General features: G+C 23.6%; 8 protein-coding genes across 8 annotated transcripts; 3 read left to right on the plus strand and 5 right to left on the minus strand.

Moving 5' to 3' along the window:
• Positions 1–254: 254 nt before the first annotated feature.
• On the plus strand, positions 255–4412 carry PCHAS_0709700 (conserved Plasmodium protein, unknown function; the record flags this gene model as incomplete). The annotated part of the gene is made up of 1 exon (XM_735139.2): positions 255–4412. One exon carries the CDS (start codon positions 255–257, stop codon positions 4410–4412), a length of 4158 nt encoding a protein of 1385 aa, XP_740232.2.
• Positions 4413–4762: 350 nt separating this feature from the next.
• On the minus strand, positions 4763–10018 carry PCHAS_0709800 (myosin K, putative; the record flags this gene model as incomplete). The annotated part of the gene is made up of 5 exons (XM_016797635.1): positions 4763–4864; positions 4967–5038; positions 5132–5421; positions 5528–5981; positions 6047–10018. The coding sequence occupies 5 exons, from the start codon at positions 10016–10018 to the stop codon at positions 4763–4765; spliced, it is 4890 nt and encodes a 1629-aa protein (XP_016653570.1).
• A 1158-nt stretch (positions 10019–11176) lies between these two features.
• Positions 11177–11841, minus strand: PCHAS_0709900 (conserved Plasmodium protein, unknown function; the record flags this gene model as incomplete). Its single annotated transcript, XM_740978.1, has 2 exons — positions 11177–11356; positions 11518–11841. The coding sequence occupies 2 exons, from the start codon at positions 11839–11841 to the stop codon at positions 11177–11179; spliced, it is 504 nt and encodes a 167-aa protein (XP_746071.1).
• Positions 11842–13302: 1461 nt separating this feature from the next.
• Positions 13303–14397, minus strand: PCHAS_0710000 (P-loop containing nucleoside triphosphate hydrolase, putative; the record flags this gene model as incomplete). The annotated part of the gene is made up of 1 exon (XM_740974.1): positions 13303–14397. One exon carries the CDS (start codon positions 14395–14397, stop codon positions 13303–13305), a length of 1095 nt encoding a protein of 364 aa, XP_746067.1.
• A 1444-nt stretch (positions 14398–15841) lies between these two features.
• On the plus strand, positions 15842–17222 carry PCHAS_0710100 (conserved Plasmodium protein, unknown function; the record flags this gene model as incomplete). The annotated part of the gene is made up of 2 exons (XM_016797636.1): positions 15842–15845; positions 16198–17222. The coding sequence occupies 2 exons, from the start codon at positions 15842–15844 to the stop codon at positions 17220–17222; spliced, it is 1029 nt and encodes a 342-aa protein (XP_016653571.1).
• Positions 17223–18737: 1515 nt separating this feature from the next.
• Positions 18738–19521, plus strand: PCHAS_0710200 (V-type proton ATPase subunit F, putative; the record flags this gene model as incomplete). The annotated part of the gene is made up of 4 exons (XM_016797637.1): positions 18738–18803; positions 18915–18996; positions 19110–19192; positions 19363–19521. 4 exons carry the CDS (start codon positions 18738–18740, stop codon positions 19519–19521), a joined length of 390 nt encoding a protein of 129 aa, XP_016653572.1.
• A 747-nt stretch (positions 19522–20268) lies between these two features.
• On the minus strand, positions 20269–22541 carry PCHAS_0710300 (carbonic anhydrase, putative; the record flags this gene model as incomplete). Its single annotated transcript, XM_016797638.1, has 2 exons — positions 20269–20732; positions 20894–22541. 2 exons carry the CDS (start codon positions 22539–22541, stop codon positions 20269–20271), a joined length of 2112 nt encoding a protein of 703 aa, XP_016653573.1.
• A 770-nt stretch (positions 22542–23311) lies between these two features.
• On the minus strand, positions 23312–24257 carry PCHAS_0710400 (ER membrane protein complex subunit 8, putative; the record flags this gene model as incomplete). Its single annotated transcript, XM_016797640.1, has 4 exons — positions 23312–23399; positions 23539–23636; positions 23739–23939; positions 24048–24257. 4 exons carry the CDS (start codon positions 24255–24257, stop codon positions 23312–23314), a joined length of 597 nt encoding a protein of 198 aa, XP_016653574.1.
• Positions 24258–24870: the final 613 nt, after the last annotated feature.

The following is a 24870-nucleotide window of genomic DNA, read 5'->3' on the forward strand; positions in this document are numbered from 1 at the left end:
ATTAAATAATTTTGACATAATTTCTTATGATCAGTGTGAAAACAATAAAACTAGAAATAGTGTGATATATTTAATTAGGACAATTAAAAAGTATATTAAAAAATATAATTACTCGAAATTTTTACACAGATTGAACATAAAATATATAAACTTTAACAACCACAACAGAAATACTTGTTTGTAAAAATAAGCCTAGTATTGCTTATAAAAAAGCTACTACAAAAGCATCTAAACAAATAAATAATCCTATATACATGGATATAGATAAACTAGACAAATCTCAAAACGAAATTAACGATGAGTGCCCACCCCTTTCATATAAAAAAATTAAAAAAAGTTGTGTAAATAAATATCATTTAAAATTAACCACTGTGAATTCTATAACTTTTTTTAAGAAAAAAAAATTGAAAAAAACAAATAGGTCTCTCATTCAAATGGGAGAAATGAAGATTAAGGGGGTAAAAAAGGAAGATGAAGATAATAATAAAAATTTTGTTAATACCATAAAAGAAAATATAAAAAAGAATACTGAACAGGAATTGCATAATATGCAGCCAGAAAAAATAAATTATTATGAACATGTAAATAAAAAACCCATTGATTTTGACATAATAGATTCATATATAAATAATAATTGTGATGATTTTCTAATAGATGATTATGAAACTTTACAATCAGACAATTGTTCTATTAAGGAATTAATTAATGATTTGATAAATAATTGTAACAACATATTTAACAATAACTTTGAAAATAAAATTGCTTATAATTTTTCAGAAGGAAATGAATCAAAATTTATTACAAAAAATTTAACCAATGAAATTGTAAAATGTGGGAATCCTAATTGCATTGATAATTCTGTAAATGATAAAGATATAGACATGGCCATGAATATTGTCACTGAGAATAATGGACATAGTACATTACCTCACCAAACTGATAATTGTAAACAAGTTAACTCTTTAAATAATTATAACGCATTAAATGAATATAAAGATAACATAATTTTTACCAATAAAAGTAAAAATTATTACCCTAATTGTAATACATCAATTTATTTGGAAAATCCATTTTCTGAACTATATAATAAAAAAATGGTGGAACCATATTTAACTTCCTATACAAGCTTAAATTTATACCCTCAAAAAAAGTTATGTCATTTATTATTAAATAATATAATTATAAAAAATCAAATACAAATCAAGTGCAATAAGAAAAACAGTGATCCTCCCTTTTATTTTAGGATTACGAAAAAGAGCATGCCAATCTTGCATACAAGAATGTGTAGAAAAAAAGAAAAAAACAAATCAAAACAAACAAAAATAAATTATTATGCTAATAAACATTTTAATCGATTAGGCTTGTCTAATGTTGAAAATTGCTCAGATGAAAAAACAAAGCAAGAAAAATGTAATACTTTCGACATTTTAAAACTTGAGACTAATCAAAGTGATAATCTTTCTAACGAGCATGAACTAGTTAGAAGCGTAAAAAAAAATATAGATCGCCAAAGTACCACGAATGGTTCTTTAAATACTAATGAAAAGGTAATAGATATTTTATATGCAAATGAAAAGTTAGATAGTGATGGTTTTTTTAAAATAGAACCAAGCATTCGTAATGGTACTTATTTTTATAATAGCGATAATAATAGAAGTAGTAGTAAGCCAAAACTTGTGAAAGATATCAGTAAGTGTGAAAAACAGGAAATAGAAAGATCTAAGGATAAACATAATGAGCCAAACATAGAAATCCTTTTAAAAAAAGTAAAATTAAAAAAGCGAAAAAATATGACATATATTTATTTTTATGCAGAAAATAATTTTAAAATTTGTAAATTGAAAATAGAGCCTGATATAGTAAAAAGGAGCTGCAAACTGTTTAAAAATATAAATCTGTCTAAAAATAAAAATTGTATTTTTACTATTAAAAAAGATAGAATAATAAAAAGGTTTATAAAAATATCGTTATTAAATAATAACAATTTTATAAATACAAATTGTAAAAATAAAACTATATCAGACATGAATTTTCTGAATAATGGCATATGTGAAATAACCGATAAAATATTTAACGTGTCAAACTTTTTAATTCTTTTTACATTAATAAAGATTAAATCTAAAATTTATACATGTGTAAACGAAATTAATAATATAAAAATAAAAATAAATGATATAATTAAACATATTGATAAAAACATAAATGAAATAGCTAATATTATTACTAACTTGAAGAATGTAGATAATACTAAAAATACATCAGAAAATATTAATCTAGAAAACTTAATGATTATCTTTTTAAAAATTACAAATATTTATAGTAGTACTTCGGAAAAAGTAAAGTCACAATATAATGAATTTAGTTCTATTCAATACAACAATGAAATAGTTCATAGCTACATTTTTTTTATTAAAAAATTTGATAAATATATAATTACCAGTGTTATGGATATACAAAATTTTTACACTAAAATTAAGGATATGATGAAAATAAAACACGGTGATAATTTTTTTCGTCCTTCCTTTTATAGCGACCTAATACAATGTTTAATGACCCACTATCAGAAAATATCAATCTTTAGAAAAATATTAGACGTATATTTAATAGAGTTAAAAAATTTCAAAAAATATCAAAAGGAATATACAAATAATAAACTTCATTTTATAGCTAGCTCAAAATGTCCATATAACCTTCTTCTTTTTTCAGTTGGAATAAAATGTAAATGGCTATCAGAAATATGTATAAGACATATATGCACCAATTTTAACCTTAACGAGTTTGATAAGGAAAAAAAACTATATTTTTCCTTCCTAAGTGAAAAAATAAAAACAAAAATTTTAAATAAATTTAAAGAAAGTAACAATAATGGTGCTTATAATAAATTAAAAGAGATCCAATTTGGTGAATCCTTAGATATACTTATAAATAATTCAGCAAACAATTCAGATAATTCTTTTATAAATGCAAGTAGCCAATCATTGGACATAGAAAATATGAGTGACCTGTTCAAAACAAATGATACGCTGGATTTTGTAAAGAATGTGCGAAAATTTTTAGAAAGAAAAAATGGAATATACAACAAAAGCAGCAAAATAATGAGAATAGACAAATATAAGGATATAAAAAAAAATGATACATTGTCTTTGCTTAAAGAAAATAAACATGAGCATATGGAAAGAAGTAAAAAGATTACAAGCATGAACAAATTAAAAATAAACAGAAATTGTTTTTTAACAAACCAGTTAAATGATAATATCAAGGACAATTGCAAAGATAAGACAAAAGAAGATAAAAATGAAAAAAATGATAAATGCCAAAATAGTAGCAATAATAATGATAGATCTATCAAATGTGACGAAACAAAAATGAGATTTAATTTATCAGACAAAGAAAACCCTCCAAAATTGGTACAAAATAATAAAAAGGATAAAATAAAAATTGTTGAAAATATTAAAAATATAAAAAAAATAGAAAAAAAATACAAACATATGCAAGAAGCTAAAAATAAAGAAAACTTCAAAATAACCTTAAATGAATTAAGGCTAAAAAAAATCACAAAAAGGAATAACATCAAACTTTTAAAATCGAGGTTATTAAAAAACAAAAAAAAAATCAGTACATCACTTCGTGATACGAAAAATGATACTATAGGCAAGGCTTCATCTAATTCAAAAACAAATTCTAAATCTAACATAACCAAGATTGTAAAATATACACATTTACTCAAATCTAGCAATTGCAAAGTTAGTAATGACGATAAACTAAAACCTTCAAATTGTGAAAATACAAAATCGCTATATAATGAAATAATTAAAAGTGATTCCATTGATAGAGAGACAAACAAATCGAGTATGCCTTTAAAAAATAAGGGAAGGAAAAATATTCATATACTTTTGAATAAATACGAAAAAGATTGTATAAAGAATAAAAATATGAACAATTCAGAACAAACTAAGCGTTATTCAAAATCTGATAAAATAAACTCAGATATTTTGCATATAATTAATGAATCAAATCGTGGAATACAAAAAGTTAATAATAAATATATTTATATGGAAAAAAATTATAATACAAATGTAGAAAGTGATATCAAATTATTAGAAAATTCAATATACTCTAACATATTTTATGATAAAATAAATGAACCCAATTTTTCAGAAAATAATTTTTTTTTTATAACCCAAATGGATAATAATGATAAAAAAATAAAGACAACTAAAAACAGATGTAATACCATTGTTTCCTCACAAGCAAGTTGTATTAAAAATTCAAAAAATAATAATATTGCATCTAACAAAATTATTAAATATAAATTATCGGATTACTCTCAAAAAATTAATAAACAGGAAAAGGGATTTCATCTTAACAGTTTTAATGGCGAAAAACATGAAAATAATCATGTGAAAATATAAGGATACGTTTCATGAACAAACATAAAAAGAGTTTGGATATGTCTACCATTTAATAATTAAAATATAATTAAGTATATATATATTTATGCTTTATTTTATTTATTAATGTTGCTAAAAAAGCTATGATCAAATAAACAATATTTTAATTATTTAATCAAATGCATTTAACAATTTAAAGACAAGTTTTTTTTCATAATTCGAAAAACAATTCTTTCAAATAAAGTAATAAATAAATTCAAAATTAAAGTAAATATAATAAAAAAATTGCAAAAATGTATATAAAGAAAAAATAGAGATTCTCAAACTAAAAAAAAGTATAGATCTATTTTTTATAATCATTTTAGATTTAATTATTTTTCAATTTCCGAGCATTTAAAAACATTCATATGGATCACTGGAATTCTTGAGTTTACATTTCTGTCTAAATATTGGCAGAACATCAAATAATTTTCCTATAAATAAAATGGAGCATATATATATTATTTTGATACAAAACTTTCTATATATTTGATATTTGCGCATAATTTACAATTTACAAAAATCTAGCTACTTACATTATTTTCATGCATTATGTTTGGAGTTGGGATATATGATTCGCACACATAAAAATCCTCTGGGATAATCAGCTGAAAAGGGAAAACAATATCAGTATATATCTCGATGCATATACATATTCTCATTTGTTACTCCTTTACTTTTTTTATTTTTTGAATTCTTACTGCATCGGTTAAGTCGAAGTTATACTGCCTCTTTAAGTTTTCTTCTTTTGTAGGCTTACGGATACTATATATGTTACTGATATTGCTGTAGTTATTTTTTATGTATATAGATTTTTTCTTCGTTTCCTTTTGCTTATTTGTATGATTTTGTTTATATTTTTCAATATATCTATCATATATTGTGTTCTTTAAAAGACTAGAAGCATTATGTCCAGTACCTTTATAGCTAGACACAAAACTACTTTTCGTATTATTATAATTATATGATTTTATATTCATATCTAATTTTCCTAAAAAAAATTTATACATATTTATAATTGAATTTTATCAAATACATGCACATTCTACAAGGTTTAATGTAAAAATAAGAGTCAAAAAAAGAATGAGCAATCTTACCTGCACTAGCACATTTTAATTGATAAGATTTCTTCGAGGTGGCATTCTTCAAATTACTATCAACAATACTGCTACATGTGGCTAGGTTACTAAATCTATATTTATTTTTTCCATAAACCTTGCTGTCCTTTTTTTTGTTAAAAATGTTTTTTTTACCTTCATCTGTTTTGCTCTGTTTATTATTTGGTATATTTCCAACTTTCATAAATGGGATATTAGCTGAATAGCTTCTCCTTCCGTTTATTTGCTTTTCTTGATTTTTAGCGATATCATTTTTATTATAAATACTATCATATGTTCGGAAATCATTTTCTATGGAAACCCTTTTAGGATCAGAGTTTATTTTTGCTGGAAAATTGTATCCATATTTTGATGCATTATCTCCTATACTCCAAGTGTTTGTTCTTTTAAATGTGCATTGGCTTTTTGAAGAGTTTCTCATATTTTCCCCAATCTATAGCAAATAAAAATGTATGACAAAAAGGAATGAAGACTTTTGAGAAAGCAGAAATGTATTACACTTGCACAAGCTAAGAAAAGTGAACTATTAGACATTGTCACTCCTTGATAAATAGCTACGCCACTAGCCATAGAATTTCTCATTAGACTTACCGAAAATGAGTGTCTCCGCTTTTTTTCTGGATGAATATATATGAAGGATCCGATTCGATCTGCTTGATCACATATTTTATTACGCATAGGCACGTTATTTTTTTTGAAATAAATATTTTGTTCTTCCTTTTTTGCTTGATCCCCATTTAAACAATAATCTATGTATTTCTTTTTCATATATATTTTAAAAGCTCGCTGTATTCTAATTACAGAATTAATAACATATTTATAATCTGATTTAGTTATATACGTTAACCAATACTTTCTTATAATATTTGAAGCGTTGACCCGTTTTTGATAATATTTTCTAAATATATAATAATCTTCTATAAATCGTACCATCCTTTTGATATACATAAATTTTTTTCGGCATATATATTTTCTATAATTTTTTTGTATAATAATAGTTGATTTTTTTAAGTCTAAAAAATATACTCTTTGTTTGTAGACATTGAAATAGTATATGAGAATTTTTTTAAGATTTTTTTTTTGTTCTTTAAAAAGATAATTATTATACATTTGTAAACCATTATTCATTAACATTTTCCATCTTTGCTTTTTAAATAAAATTTTAAATCGGCATCCGAATAAGACAAAATTTAATAATCTTCTTTTTCTTCTAGCTAGCCAAAATTTGTAAACACATTCTATAAATTTTTTTTTTTTTTTTTCATTTTTATTTAATAATATTTCATTTATAAGAGATAAAACTCCAAAACGAAAAAATATTTTGGTTTTTCCAAATGTATATTCATTATAATTTATTTGTAAAAATTTTAAAACAAGTTCACAAAACATTCTAGGGGTTAGAAATGTTTTCATATCGTCTTGTAATATTTTATTATAAGTTTTCCAAATATCATCATATAAAACTCGACATGGATATCCTTTTTTCATTAAATTAAGAATATCAATCATCCCACTCATAACTAACTGATTAAGTACTAGATTTTTGTTAAAATATTTTGCTGCCTTTTCTTCATTTGGTTTTATACACCTAATAAATTTAGAGCAGGTTAATTCTAATTTGTTCGTTAATACTTCTAACTGTTTTTTAAATGAAGAGAAAATCGATTTTACTTTATTTTTATATAAATTGTTCATCTCATTATGCATACCACAATTCCATCTTTGTTCTGATTCATGTCCACATATAATTTCTTTAACTGAAAGTTTTCGTCTTTTTGATTTTTCTTCATGTTTATTATCATAAATATTATTAATTTGGCTTTCTTCATTATTTTCATTATTCCATATGCTATTATCAAACTGATCATACCGTTTTTTTTTCAACAAGTTTATGCTAATAAAGCTGTTACAGCTAGACAAAAACTCTTCAATATCATTAGTAAGTATATCTACATTTTTATTAAAAAAATCATTAGAATCATATAAAACATTTCCAGCATAATGACATATTATAAAAGAATTTTTTGAATCTTTATAATTTTTTATTGTATATTTATATTTAGATGAATTTATAACATGTTTATTTAATTTTTCAAAAAATACATTTTTATTATTTTCTTCATCGGATTTATTAGATGTAAATAATAATGCCAAATCTTCTAATATCGTATAAATGCTTATATTTTTATTATCTCCTATTAATGATATAACATTACTATTATCACTATATTTAACTTTTCCTATGGATAGATTTTCTTCATAATGAATTTTATGTTCGTTATATATTATTTGTTTCAAAAAAAATGAATGTAATATTTCATTAGCATAATTTATACACAGTTGTTCGAATCCATTTATCCCTTCTAAAGAAAAATTCTCGAATCCATAAATGTCTAATATCCCAATAAAATATTTATTATTATTTTTCTCAATATCATCATTATAATTCTCATTTTCTATAATATTTTTTTTGTTTTTTACTAAACCCATTTTTTGGTGTTTTCTTTTTTTAAAATTCCCTTCATTTTCGTCTTCTTCTTGACTCTCTATAAACAAGTCTTGATCTTCATCTTGGTTGTCTTCCCATTCTTCAAAATTTTGTTTAACATTCAATGAATCATTAACTCGCAATATTACATATTCAAATAAAAGCTGATATAAAGCTTTTGATATAACATCACGATTATATATAGCTTGCTGGTATGTATAATTTTTCTGTGTCTCTCTAACTTTTTTTATAGTTAAAATTTCTAGGATCTTTCGAGTATCATTACCTGATATATCTTGATCTATTCCTAAAAGTTTGTTCAACTGTTCACATAAATTCATATTTTTTATTTTTAATGGTTTTTCTCCTTCTTCATTTTTGTCTTCAATAAAATCTATATTTCCTAATAATAAAATACATATTAGTGTTTTATAAATTTCGTTTTGCTCATTTTCCATAACTCCAATAGTTCTAAAACATTTTATAATAACATCTAGATCATATGGGCATTTCTTATAATCCTCGTTTATATCATAGTTTATATTTTCTAAATTGTTTATTCGATTTTTTTCATATTTATTTTTTCCCATTTCTTCTGTCTTTTTCCTTTTATTTCGTGTTTTTTTATTTTTTTCATTTTTCATATTTTTAATCTGTTCTGAATCATCTTGAGTTTCTTCGCCATCTTCTTCTTCGAAGTTTTGTTTACTATCATTTTCATTTCCATCCTGATCACTAAGTTTATTTTTATCCTTTAAATAGTTATACTTGTACCAAGGTAGTAGATTAAACTTTTCAGCTATACTTTTATTTTGACACAAGGCATAAAAAATATGATAATTCCCTTCCCCACATGGAACATTAACAACTCGCGATTTTGCAAGTAAATATGTTTCGATAGATGCTGAACATAGTATCCCATTTTCATCATAATTTAGTTTCATAAGTTTTCCAAATCTACTACTATTATCATTTTTTATTGTTTTAGCATTTCCAAATGATTCTAATAATGGATTACTATTTTGTATTTTTTCTTCATAGGATGATACATATTGTGAATTTTCTGTATAATAACTTTTTCCTCCCATATTATTCTTTTTTTGGCTTTGATTTTCCATATGGTTATTTGATATATTATCGAATTTGTTAACATAACTATTTTGATTTATCTCATTTTTGAATTCATTAAAATTGTTGTCATATATTTCTTCCATCTGATCGTCATTGTTGTATCGTGTTTTTTCACTCTTGTTATAGTATTTTTTTTGCTTTTTATTTATTATTCTTTTTCTTACATCTTTATTACAAGAACTCAAATAAGTTAGGTATTTCAGAACCTGTTTTGAAGATTCAGTCTTACCAGATCCACTTTCTCCACTAATAATTATAGATTGACTTATTTGATCTTTCATTAAACAGTTATAAGCATCATTAGCAATAGAGAATGGGTGGGGAATAGAAAATAAATTATTTTCATTTCTTACTTTGTTCATATAATTATCATCATAAATTTTAAAATTTGTATAAGGATTTATTGATAATAATATATAACCTATATATGTATAAATACAATTTCTATTTTCTTCACTCATATATGCATTATTATATCTTTGATAAATATTTTCTAAGACATTTGGAGGGTTTAAATATATTAATTCTGTATTATCTTTACACCCAAAATTTGTATCAATTGGTAATAGGTATTTTACATTTTCTATTATCTCATAATTTATATTATTTTTTAAGGTTTCATAATTATCGTCTATATATATAAATATTTCAACTTCTCTGTTTGAAACAAATCTATTTACTCTTCCTTTAAAAAAGCAAAAATATATTCTCCTCTTATTTCTATAGTATTCTAATATTTCTCTATATAGTCCTACATTTTTATTTTTTATAGAATTCAAATTAACCCATACCCATGAATCCTCGTAAATATAATTTATATCTCTCGATTCTAGCGAATTCTGTCTGTACATTTCTGATTCAATTATTTCGATCCCCCAATAAAAGGTGAAAAAAATATTTAAGCTACGGAAGTAGAACAGATCTATTCCTTCACAAAAAAATGCTTAATTTACGTATCAACAAAATAAATATATTTTCTCAATATTATTATTTAGATTGATACAGTTCAATGTTTTTTTACTCTTTATAATATGATGATTATTTTTATTTATATATATTATACTAATACCGTTATTATGCGGTTAGCTCACACATAACTCTGTCTTTATAATTTTTCCCCCATTTCTGCCTTTACTTTCCTATTATATATATAATTTATTATAAAAAGGCATTAAAAAGGATTGAAAAGAAGGTGAAATATATACATACACACATATATATAGTACAATTTTAAAATGAAAATTGTAAAAAGACAGATCTTATGAACATATATTAAAAAAACATGTTTATGTATAAATGTATGCCCTATTCTTTCATAAATAAAAAATATTCCCATGTTTTATTCATAATTATAAAAAAAACAAACATTATATAAAAATATCCATGCAGACTACAAATATTTTATAAAGCACGCTTTCTCATATTCTAAATTATTATTTATAACATCAAAAATGTCTATAACGTGAATTCCTAAAAAAAATTTTAAGCACACACTAAGCATACTTATTACCCTTAATCAAATATTGCAAATATGCACATGCATACATATCGCATTTATGCATATATACTAAAAATTGAATATACTTATTTTCCATTACATTCATAATACCCTTTTTTGATTCATTTTATCTTATCATATTTTAAAATCATCATATAAATACACACATGCCTATATATTTTTTTTAAACCAATATTTATCATAATATGATAGAATAATAAATAGGCATAAGTTCTATTTAAAACGATAAGCATTAAAAAATCTATAAAATTGAAAAATTTTGCACATTTAATATGCTTCATTTTTTTCCATTTTTTTTCGAACTTTATAGTGTTTTTGTCAATATAATTACACTTTTTATCAATTTACTTTATGTTTATTATTAGATAATAATAAAGATTAATTAATAAAAAAGAAAAAACAAAGACAAACATTATATATACAAAATATGTTTAAAAAAAAAAAATTATAATTTTTATATAACGAAAAAAATAAATATATGTCCCATAAATTAACAACAATAAAATCTTTTAACTTTTTTTTTGCTTTTTTCTGCATTTACGGGAGAGCAAGATAATGGATTTATAAGTCCATATGGATCATAGTATGGGTTCATTGGCATATTCATTCCTCCATAATATTGTGGAACTCCTCCTCCATACATTGAGTTCATTCCATTAAACATTTGATACTTTTAGAAAAAAAAAAATACAATGAACATTTGAGATTCAATTAAACATTATATGGGCATATATGCAATTTGTCTTTTTTTAATAAAACTGTAGCAATTGTAAAATAATAAACATGCATATAACACAACAATGACATTATATATTTAATATTTAGTCTTACTGGATAATCTGTTGGAAGCCCATGGTTTTGATACATTAAACTTTGGTTTAAAGCTGCAGTAGCTTGCATAGTGGTTGGATCTATAGGTATCCTCGATTCAGTAGCATCCGGTATTATATATGGAATATTATTTGCATCCATAGATCTATCACCTTCATGTGGAAGTGTGTAATATCCACTCATAGAAATCGTCTTTCCGATATTTTGAGGGGACTCGACATAGTTCCCTTGCGATAAACTAATATTTGTATCTTCTTGATACACATTGTGATCATGCTCATTATTTTGCATGGATTTTATATATTGTAGCTTTGATGTTTCCATTTTTTTTTGTATTAAAACAGCGGAAAATTTTTATGAATTAAAATGCAAAATAATGTTTTTCTTTTTTTATTTATATATAATTTATGTAAAAATATCAAATTTAAATACTAAAAATAAAACACACAAAAGTTATATTTTTGATATAAAAATAAAATTAAATTAAAATTTTAAGCGCTATATATAATAGAAAAAAAAATGTATAAAAATAAAATTTTATTGTAGTTTTTTTTGATTTGTCTATAAAAAAACAAAGATTTATTCTGAACAGCAATACTATAATTGTGTGTGGGAAAAAGAATTCTGAACAATATAGTTGCAAGCATAAATATTTTTTTTTTTTTTCTGACAAGCAAGGTTGAAATGAAAATAGAATTAAAAATTAAAAGTAATGTTTTAAATGTAAAATACAAAATTCGAAAGCAAACTAAAAATAAATGAATTGCTTATAATTATTTATGATATAATAGTTTTAAAATATATCGTATGCCATTTGTTAAAACCTAATAATGAAATGAAAACTTCCCCCAAATGTAAATTTCCATTAATAATGACATGTACTTAATGTTTCACTAATATGCCCATAAAATTATTAACACTGATATTTTTGTGCAGGTAAAATAGGATATAAAATAAAAATAATTAAATAACTCAATTTGGCTGTTTATATATTTTCAAAATATCTATAAATTCTTGAAATATATTTTTTTAAATATATATGGGCTTTTTTCCAAGTATTTACATAAAATATAAATAAAATATACTGAATAAGACAACGAATGAATGACACATTCAAATTATTTTTTATATTTGTTTTAGAATTAATATTGCAACCCCTGTGTATATTTTCCTTTGTTATGGTGAAATACTGTGATAAGTGTAGTACCATATTTTCACAATTTCAACAAAAATTTTGGCGTTTTCCACTATATGTGTATACATTTATTTATCATACTCCTAATATATTCCGAATTTGTGGAATATATTTTTATATAATTATTCGATTTAAATCCAATTTATCATGGTAAGCCTTGTTTTTCCTATTTATTACACTCCGTGGAAATTATAAAAATAATGGATATTACCACGTGCAATAGGTGCATGCAAATAAGCATTTCATTATATTTTTGATATAATATATATAATGCATGTTTTCTATCCATTAAATAATCCATATAAGAGTATGAAAGGAATTTTAAATAGTGATAATGTCATTCTTTATGATATAAAGTCAATTATTTAAGCTAGTTATCTTTACTTTTGAAAATGAGGGAATACCCATTCATTGATAAAGCTAATTTTAAAAAATGTATGGCTAGTATTTATATTCTTTAACCAGTATATACTTTTGAATTCATAATAGACACGCATTCCAATAATACCAATATGATTACATTATATATATATGTATACATGCAATATTGTTTAAATCCGTACAAGCCCATTCCCTTTCCCCTCATAATTTCATAGGGGAACAATAGTATGTGAATTAACTATCCTAAAAAAAAACTTTGAATATTGTGTTTTGTTTGGGTTTTTCATTTCAGATGATAGACACATTAGGAAGTTTAAGTTTGGATTCTCGGATTTTTTATCAATATATGCAAATTGCTTTTTTTCATTTGGAATTAAAAAAATAAAAAAAGGTTTTTCTATTAAAAAGTTTTTAGTTACAAAATCCTTTTTGCGAAATATATGTGTTTTAATTATATCATTAAAATTGTGTGGTATTAAAAAATATTCCTTTTTAAAAGTACTTGATTTATTAAATAATGCATTATTTTCTTTTCGATTTTCTTGGGGAGCCTTTAGATTATTTGTGGACTCAATACTATTTTCATTCATCGACAAATTTATGGTATATTCCACAAACTTATCCTCATTACACAATTTAGTGTAAAAAAATAAAAACTTATACCTTTTCTTTAGGTTTAAAATAAGAGTGAAAGCATAATCTAATAGCTCTAATGTATTCCTTTTTACATAATTATTATTTGAAAAAAAATTTATTTTATCATATTTACAAAAGTTCCAAAATGATATTGAATCAATAAATAATGCCTTTATAAAGTTTTTTTGCTCTAATAATTTTTTTAAGCTGTTTAATATAACTAAAAGATGACCTGGATTGAATATAGGGATATAATAAACATTTGAAAAAGACCGTTCTAATAATTCCTTTTTTAATTTATCTTTTTCATATTTATTATATATGTCGACATTATTATTGCTTATATATTTTTCAAACTTTTTGCTTATCATATTTTCATAATTATTATAGTTAAAACTTAAATCACAGTCTAAAAAAGCAACTTTACAATTCATTCCTCTAAGTTCTTTTACAGCTGAAAGGTCAACTAATAATTCTGTTAGTAGTAAAGTTTTACCACAACTTTCTTTCCCATATATGCATATACTATCCGATTCCTTTAGGGTTCCATCTTTTACACATCTTTTAATTATTTCGCAATCCGAAAAACGATATACCTTGGTAGCTTCCTCAAATAAATCCAAACAAGTGCAGTCTATTTCGGTATTTTGCTTATCCGTTTTTGCCATGGAGGTAATTAATTTTAGTTTTTAATAAGCATCACTATATCCATATAATGCATATATTTTATTCCGAAGAATATATCATTCCTAAACATTCCTTTTGATAGTGTCCTTCGAATATAATATGGTCTCACATTTTAATTAATATCATTTACATCACAAATATTACCATTTAATTATATTATTTATACTTTTTATGAAATACAAAGTGATAAATAAAATCGTGAAAATAGATCTATAAAAACAAATTAGGCATACAAACTAGTATCCCTATATAGACCTAAGATATAGAATGTGTAATTACGTATGTAATAAAACTAATAAACTGTTAATTCATTGAATTTAAATACATGCATATATGAAATATATGTATAAATTATTGCAAACATGCATACAAGTATTCACACAGACATATAGCTATTGCACAATAAAGGAACTATTTAACCAACTTATATACATGGAAATATCCAAATACAAATAAGTTAATAAAAATAATGATAATAATGTAATATATGTGCGTTGTGTTTTAAAAAAATGGAAACTCGCAAAGACAATGCTTGAAAAAGGCTTATGCAAATGTGCACATAAATACTTATATATATTTTTTTGTTAATACATAACAGATTATGTGTAATATATAATAGCAATACAAAAAAATAACGCAAAAAATTATCTTCAAAAAAAAATGGATTACATAATAAGAAATAAAAAAAAGGGACTAAAAAAATAATAATTTTAAAAGATAATAATAAAGCGAAATATGCTTTACTGTCATAAAATACTATATATGCATGGATATTATGCTTTGAATAAAATTGAGAAATGGCTATATATTATCATTTATCATCAAATTGCATTATCAAAAAATAAAGTATCATATATGCATATATTAATATATACATATATATATTATTACACACGTATATTTTAAAATACAAAATTTTTTGTTTTTCCCTTTTTTGGCAATTTTTAATTTAAGCAGCTATAATGATAACACACTGAAGGATTATCACCTTTTCGTAAATAATAAATAAGCTGATATATTTTTCCTCTCTTTATTATTTTTATCACTTTATATTCTCCTCCTTGTGTTTTTTATCATTTTTTTTATTTTTTAATTATATTATTATTATTATTATCGAATTTTTTTATTTCACACACCACCCTATTTATGATACAATTAATTATAGCCAATAATTTGAGTATGCCTTTAAAGACGTAAATTTGGATATCTCCACGTACGCATATTATTATATGTTTTCGAAATACAGCAAATTTATATGCAAACAATTTTGATTTGATGTAAGAAAGTTTTATGTAATGTATATTTTTTCATCTTCTCTCATTATACTTATTTTATAGGCCATTTAAAACTAAGACAATTTTTAATTAGAATTACACGATAATATTTTCTCTTTTTATTATCTTTTAAATATTTATCATTGGACAAATGGGTAAGAAATTATATTTGTATATATGAGCACAAGAGAGTTTACTTTTATGTTTTACATTTCTAATAACCTTCATGTAATTATAATGGCCTTTACAAAAAAGTGTGTGAAATGATAGTTCTTTTCAAACTGAACAATAGTCGATGCATCTCTTTATTTTATGCTTTATACTATACACTTGAAAATTGTACTTGTCTTAGCAAAATGTATATATTGAATAAATCATGCCCCTATAAATGTATGCATGTGTTATATATTTTTTTTTCATAACCATATCGAATATATGCGTTTCTATCTATATATATTCACCGTACCATACTTAGTATAACATTAATTTATTTTACTAAATATACAGATGTCCCTAATGAGGTTGAAAAAATTAAGGAAGTACTTGACAAAATATTACCCGAAAGAGATTTAAATCTCGTGACTATAAAAAGTGTTCGAAAAGATGTTGCTGACTATCTAGAGGTCGATGAGTCATATTTTACAGACAATAAGGAAAAAAAAGCAATATTAAAAGATATATTAAAAGATAAACTATTAAAATTATATAATGAACAACAAGGGAAAAAGGAAGAAGAGGATGATGAAAGTACGAAAACAAAAAGTAGCAACGAAAGTGACGATGAATACAAACAAAAAAAACATAATCAAAGTAATAAATCAATAAAATCAGATTCAAAAAATAATAAGAAAAGAAAAATGAGTAGTGATGATTTTAATACCCCATCATCCAAAAATGCGAAAAAAGAAAAAAAAAATGGAAATAAAAAAGATGATAATAGTGATAATGATAATGAAAATGATGAATTGAAACCAAAAAGTCGAAAAAAATCAAGTGGAAGTATTACAGAAAAAAATATACATACAATTAAAAAGGAAAAGTTACGTAAAATTGTATTGGACTTAAAAATTGGCCCAACTATTTTTAAAGATTTAAATAAAGAAAATGACGAAGAATATAATAAAAAATTAGAAGAAAAAATTATTGCCTTTTGTGAAAAAAAAGAAATATGTTCAGAAAAAAATAGATTACCAAATCCTTCGGAAATACAAGAATATGCAAAACAACTTAAATTAAAGGAAGAATTAGACGGAATTGATTTATCTAACATTTTAGATTCAGGTACAAGATCAAGAAGAAGAACACCAACTGCTTATGTCTCAAAAATTGTCGAGGGGTCTGAAGAAGAAGAGGAAGATGAAGAAGATGATGAAGAGGATGATGACGAAGAGGAAAATGACGACGACGATGAAGACGACGAAGAAAATGACGAGGAAGATGAAGAAGAGGATGACGAAGAGGAAGAAGAAGAAGAAGATGAGGACGAGGAGGAATATGAAGAGGAGGATGATGATGATGATGACGATGATTAACTAAAGAACGAACAAGTTTATTTATATATCTATTGTTTTTTATTATTTGGATTATTTTTTCCTTTTTTTAATATTTTGGCTTTTTTTTCTACACACCAATTATTTTTGCATGTTTTAAAAAACAATTCTTAATACTTTATTCATTTTATTATTTTTATGACGTACATATATTTTATCAATTTTTTTTTCTTTTGATAATACTTATTATGAAGGTATTTCCAAATAGCTAGTGTTGGTATATATTTTTTATTTAAATGGAAAGCATATTATATGTATGTATATACATATGGATTGGTTAATATTATTTCTTTTTTATAGTATAAAAAAAATAGAAAAATCGAAGAAAAAATATATACATTATATATTATCCTATTTTTTTTGTGTCCTTGAACATTCCCATTTGGCATGTATATATAACCCCCCCTTAAAGTAAACATGTTTGGGGGGACTAACAAAATACAACAAAACTTTTTAAATATTTTATCAAATAAGCTTCATATATAGCCCTAAAAAATATTATAACATTATAATCAAATTTTATAAGCATAATAGCTGTTTCATTTTTAGTAACATGCTATATTGGTTGTGCTATTATTTCGCTAAACTTGTTATTTACTTATTGCTATTTTCCTATGTACATAAATTTTTTTTTAATTAATCATATCAATTTTCATTTTTTCCAATAAAATTTTTTTGGTAATTTACCAAAATAAGCTTAAAATTTAATATCCAAATTATTTTTCCTTAAGAACAATTTCCACAATAATATTTTTTAAGTGCATAAAATTGGTCAACAAATTGTAAATATAAATAGTTTTTATATACTTTTGTATGTATGTAATACTATATAAATTAAATACAAGGACGCTGAAATATTTTCAGTACGTAATATATATATAATATAACATAATATATAAAATATTTATAATGTTGTATTTCCTCAGAAAAAGGATATTATTAATCTCTCATTTTATTTTGCACGTTTTTTTAATATAATATATCATTTTTTAATTTTATATATCCTTTTTTAAATTTATTATAGTTTTAATTTTCCATCCATATTTTTGCCTTTACACAAAATTTTATAAGTTTTATCATATACACTTTATATTAAGATTTATTAAAAAATATATATAAGAAAAATTTAACGAATTGCGCGTAAATAAAATATAATAAGTAAATTATGAAAACTTGAATATTTTTTTCATCACTTTCAAATCTACTTATTATTACAATTATTTATTTATATTATAAAATACGAAGAAGCTGATAAATTATATGGAATAGAAGATATAATAAAATATATAGAGAATAAGAAATGGGAGAAATAATAATAACAATACCAAAGTAATGATAATTATTTTGAAGACCTCTTTATTTAATTTATTTCTATTCAATCATTTTATATATATTTTATACTTCCTTTAAAAAGGAAACAGTATACCTTTTAACTTATATATTATAAATATATATATGCCATGCATATATAAATAAACAGTAACACTCTATTATATAATGACATCTAGAAGATATAAGTTTTTCAATGAAACAGACTTGAAAATATATATTATAGGGGATGAAGTAATAACAGCGAAAATAAACCAATAAACTTTATATATGCAATTCTTCAATAAATGCTTATACTATATTACATGTACAAACTACTATATGCACACATCCTTACATTTTCAGGACTCTGTTGTCGGTTTTTTGCTAGCTGGAATTGGATTTCGAGATGGACTTGGGAAAAAAAATTTTTTCATTGTAAATTCAAGTAATAAGATAATAGTAAATAACATATACCTGTCATTCAAACTGATTACAAAAAATCACAATACTACAAACTTTTCTTTTTAATTTTTTTCTAATTTTTTCTACCCTTTTAAGAAACGAGTAAATCCGAAATTGAGGAGGTTTTCAAAGAATACACATCGAAAAGTGATTGTGGAGTTATATTAATGAATCAACAGGTAATATTTCAACAAAATAAATATAAAAATAAAATGGTTAATGCATTACCAATGATGCATGCGTAAATATGTTGCGCTCTATCTGTAAGAGGGTTTATTCTAAACATGTTAGTTCCACATTTATAGATAGTTTATATAATATTTTTTGCTTACTCCTTTTCTACATACAGATAGCAGACGAAATAAGGCACCTTGTTGATTTGCATGACAAAATATTACCCACTGTTTTAGAAATACCATCAAAAGACAAACCATTTGACCCCAACAAAGATTCGATAATACAAAGAGTAAAATTATTTTTCGGTGGTGATATTTCAAATATAAAATGAATTATAGACATATTTTCAATATTACATTTTCTTTTTAATTTGTCATATTTATTTTTGTTACTTATATGTATATGTATTTATTATGTATATTCATTTCCCTTTTCATTCGCATTACATACATTTTTAATTTCCATTTTACGTCCATTCCTATTTGTTATATTATCCCACCACAAATATATACTGCATAAAAAAACAAAGCCAAAATGGACGTAAGATTAAAGGGGAAAATACTTATCAGCCTTCTTGTTTTGATATACATTTATGTAATGATAAATTTATTTATCCAACCATTTATTATATCAGACTTTTTGATTTCCGTTTTTTTTGTAAACCCATGGAAATTGGTATATATTATAAATTTTACATTCGTTTTTTTTTTATCATTTATTCTTTGTTATATTGGGTTTATATTGTTATATTCTTAAATTAATGCAACTATTCAATAAACTATAAAAAATATAACTCATATCTATATGCTTAAATAATTAGTGTCTACTTCATATTTCAATTATTACTAACAAAAAAATTTAATATAAATATAACCCTATTTATTACGAAATAAATTTTTAATCACTTGAAAAAAATAAAAAAATGGGGGCACACTTTTAAGCACCTCAACATTTTCAATAAAAACTAAAAAAAAAATAAATCTAAAAACCTATAAAATTAAACGCAATAAGTGTACATTCGAAAAGTGAGAAATAAACAAAAGAGATGAAAATATGGCTAATCATTCAACATACAAATTTAATAATTTTGTAAATACATAAAAATAAGTAGTAAGAAAATAAAGTTGAAATAAATATAATTTCCATTTGATTTAGAATAAGCCTGTTTTATATTTTCGATCACAGTTTTATCTTCACTTGTAGTTAAGATAGATGAGATTAGCAATTGAACTGGAAAGCCTTGTATTAAATATACTCTACCATAATTATGTACATTACCTTGAACATTTTGTAAGGCCCTAAAATTATCATTATCACTGCTATTATAATCTGGTGTTGTTTTTTTTAACATATTATAAAACTTTAACATTGTTTCAGTTGATATAGGTAAAGATTTTTTGGCAACTTTCCAATGAACATTTTCACTACAATCGGGTGTAGTTGAAGATCCATGATATGCAAAAAATTCCATACTTTTCATATTTAGCATCATCAATACTGAGTTTAAATTTAGGGGTACCTTCAGATCCACCAATGTCGGGTCTATTAAATGGGGTGCAAATATAAATTTAAAAAATTTAAACAAAATGAAAATGAAGAAACATTAAAAATTGGAAAATAAGTAAAGGGGGAATAAATCATATTAATGATGTTATTATATTGCTACACATTTTTATGAAAAATAAGTGAATATATTTTCTTACCTGAACCAACAGGAATATTTTGGGTTCCCTCTAAAATTGTTTTTAAAAACTTTTCCGAAGGGAGTTTTTTAAAATTATTAATTGTAGAATTATCAATTTCAGCACTTGAAAAAGTAATGGAAATAACCTGATATTGGTTTATTCTTTTTGTATTTTTACCATTTCTACCTAGTTGAATATTATTATATGATTTACTTCGTTTGTTCCGCTTTTTGTTTTTTGTATTTTGGTGACCTAAATGAGGGTTTGATAAACTATTCCTTAAGAATGTTAAAATATATGAATGCTGGATATTTGTTTCATTATTTTTTTTTTGATTTTTTTTCTTTCCCAAAATTCCATTCCATTTACTTTCATCATAATCATATATCTCATTGGTACTGTGATAAATTTGCATTTCTATATGCCTCCTATTTCCAGATCCTTCAAATGTATGTTCACTGGGTGAATGAAAATTAATATGATGAGAATAAAATATAGCTGGTTCATCAGTAGTAAATAAAACACCAAAAGGAATTATTTCATTATTCGATGCTTTTATTTTAAACATATTATTTTGTCTATTTATAATAATTTTATTTATTAAATTTTCATAATAATAAAATATATCACCTTTAAACCATGGTCTATTATAATTATTCCATGAATATTCATCATTATCATAAAATGCATTTAAATAAAAATCGGATAAATTTTTTAACTCTCTTTCTTTTAATGTATGCATATGTAAATCTACAGGGGATTGATATTTTCCATTTTTGCATACTCCTACGTCCCAATTCACTCCCTGCTTAGAATAATCAAACGATAAATTATCATTATCTTGAGTAGTATCACTTTTTGTATTATTTTCCTCATTTCGATGGTCTTCAATTTGTTTATCGTCTCTCCAGCCTGCATACTCTTTATTGCTTGCACCGTTTTTATCGTCCGTCCAGCCTGCATACCCTTTATTACTTGCACTGTTTTTATCGTCCATCCAGCTTATATACTCTTTATTACTTGCACTGTTTTTATCTTCTACCCCATCTATATAGCTTCTATTGCCTGCACTGTTTTTATCTTCCATTCCACCTGTATAGCCTCTATTATCGGACCTTTTTTTGTCTTCTATCCAATCTGCATACTCTTTATTATCTGCCCTTTTCTTATCTTCCATGTCTTCCGATTGCATATCCTCAAAGTGCTTTCTTTTATTCTCCTCAAAGTTATTATCCACATTTTCAAAATCATCATATTCATTGTATTTATCAAATTGTGTATCCTTTATTTCTTCTGGCTTTTTTTCCATTTCATTTTTTAGAGAAAATTCATTCCTTTCATTTTCATTTTGGCTCTCTGATTGTTTGTCATTATAATTGGAGTGATACTGCCAGTTGTCATTATTATCATCATTTCCTTCGTTGCTTCTTTGAATATTTGGATTATCTTTATCTCCATTTATTTCAATATTCCAATGCCTTGCATCTTTATTTATATCTGGATTATCGTCTTTATGTTCTTTAATTTCATATTCAACTATTGGACCAGAACTTAAGTCATCCATAATATTATCTGGTAACTCAAATAATATTCGACCTACATAATTATTAGACACTACATGATCACAAAAACAGAATACAATGGAAAGGAATATAATATGTTTCATTTTTATATTTTATTTATATAATATGCTTTGAGCAAACACTTGTCTTTTTCACATTGACAAAATTGACTAATCATATATGTGTATATGTAAATATGTTAATATTTGAAAAAAGGAATATACCATAGATATATTTATATATTTGTGATCCTTTGACATAGTTATTTTGCCATGCTTTTTTGACGATGTCTTATCATGAAACATTCCAAAAATATATATATAAGCAAACGGAAAAATAAACCAAAGTAATGTAAAGTAAAACTATCGTTTATTATATTCTCCCTTATTTTGTAAAGCATATAAAATAAAACAGAAATAAAATATATGTGGATGCATCTTGGTGCATAAGGGCTTGCTATATAGGACACGATTGAAAGACACTTTTAAGCATCGAACAAGATATATTTAATACTTCAAATGTGTTAACTATAAAATTGTAAACAAAATTGTAGATATATAGGGATATACCTAATCAATATATACATATAAAATTTGACAACCGTTTTCTCTAGTACTTAAGACAGGCTAGATAAATGGGCTTAATTATTACATGGATTAATAATTAAATAAAAAAGGTTTAGTTAAAAAAAAATTATATTTAATAAAAAGTCAAACTATAAAAAGTTGGTTATAATTTAAAAAAAATAAATTAATAAAAATTAATTTTTAAATGGAGTATACATATGAATACTTTGGAAATTAATATGTTTGTAATATCAAAGGGATAAATAAAAAAAAATTATAAAAATTTGCTTATTTGATAATCTTAAGATCTAAGAAATATCTTTAAATAAGTTGGGGTTCATAAAATCGCAAGTAATGCAATTTAAGTGGTCATCAAAATCGTGTATATTCAAATACCTGAAAAGGGGAAGAAAAATAAGAAGGGCATATAAAGTTGTATATATAAAGGTTGACAAATTCTACTGACTGTTCATAAAATTTAAGCATATGCACATGTAGCTATATGATTTGAGAATAATTATAATAAATGTCATACTCATGGTTTGAGATACTCTTCTTCAAAAATTCCTTGTTTTTACTAGATATTTGTATTTTTTCATTTTTCAATTTTCCATTTCCTTCTTGCCTAAATGCCTACATTTTTATAAAAAAATAAAAACAATAATATATAGAACAGTGGTATAGCATTACAACATATATTGTCATATATTTTTTTCTTGCTTATAAACAGGTTACCTTTATGCAGTTGTCTTCATCATCCTTTAATTTAGAAATTTTTACTGAGCATATTAGTGCATCGCTATAATTTTTTATTAAGGTATCTGAAATTATATCACATATTTTTATGCTACTTATATGATCATTTTTAGAATCATCAGCACTAATATGATAATATCCTATAATTCGTTCGCCAGTCTCTTGACAATTCTTTTCAATCTATATGTAAAGAAAATTATAATAAATGAAGTGAATATATACTTATACAAATACATAGACAATATAGTATAATATTTTTGTAATAAAAATTTTCTAAATTAGACTAACCATTGTAAATGCTAAACTTAAAAATGCGAACAATACATGTGTGTGAAAAAGGGGAACAGTATTACTTATAATACATTTTTTTTTATTATTTTCTGAATTATAATATTTTCCTATTAATACTCCACACACATCATCATATGAATTTTTCAAAGCATGCATAAAAATTTTTGCATATGCAATATTATCAATCGTTATTTCTGTTCCTGCCATGCTTTTTATTATTCTTTAATATTGTATATTTTGTAAATCTTCTAATTCGTCTAAATAGATTTTATTTTTTTACTTCAAAAAAAATTGTTCTGTAAGAATATGGTCATGTGTAAAATGACAATTTACTTAAGTAGTTCATATATATAAGTATGTACATACAAATATATATAAATGCTTTATAATGATAACGGACTTACAAATATTCTATACAATGATATACCCCCAAATTATATATAATAAAAATAAAGAATCAAAATATCTTTATTCCTTATAATAATTGTCATATTTATTTAATATCGCCATCTCTCCACAAAAAAAAAACATGAATTATTATTTTTAAAATGCTCTAGATCTTACTAAACATTTAACATCATATTTTATGTTCCTCTAAAATTGAAGCTATTGAATTTCTTTGTACTAAAAATTTATTGTTTTAAAATTGTTCTGATAAATAAAAAAACAAAAACACAATCTTAAAAATAAAATTCAAATTAAATAATGTCGTGCTTAAAATTTTGACGTTTAAAAAGGTTTGCTCGAAATTAATATTCTATAAACTTTATAAGCCACCAGAGAAAATATTCCAAATAAAAAGAAGCAAACATAATATTAT

This window comes from Plasmodium chabaudi (genome assembly GCF_900002335.3).
Source record: "Plasmodium chabaudi chabaudi strain AS genome assembly, chromosome: 7".
Classification (NCBI taxonomy): domain Eukaryota; phylum Apicomplexa; class Aconoidasida; order Haemosporida; family Plasmodiidae; genus Plasmodium; species Plasmodium chabaudi.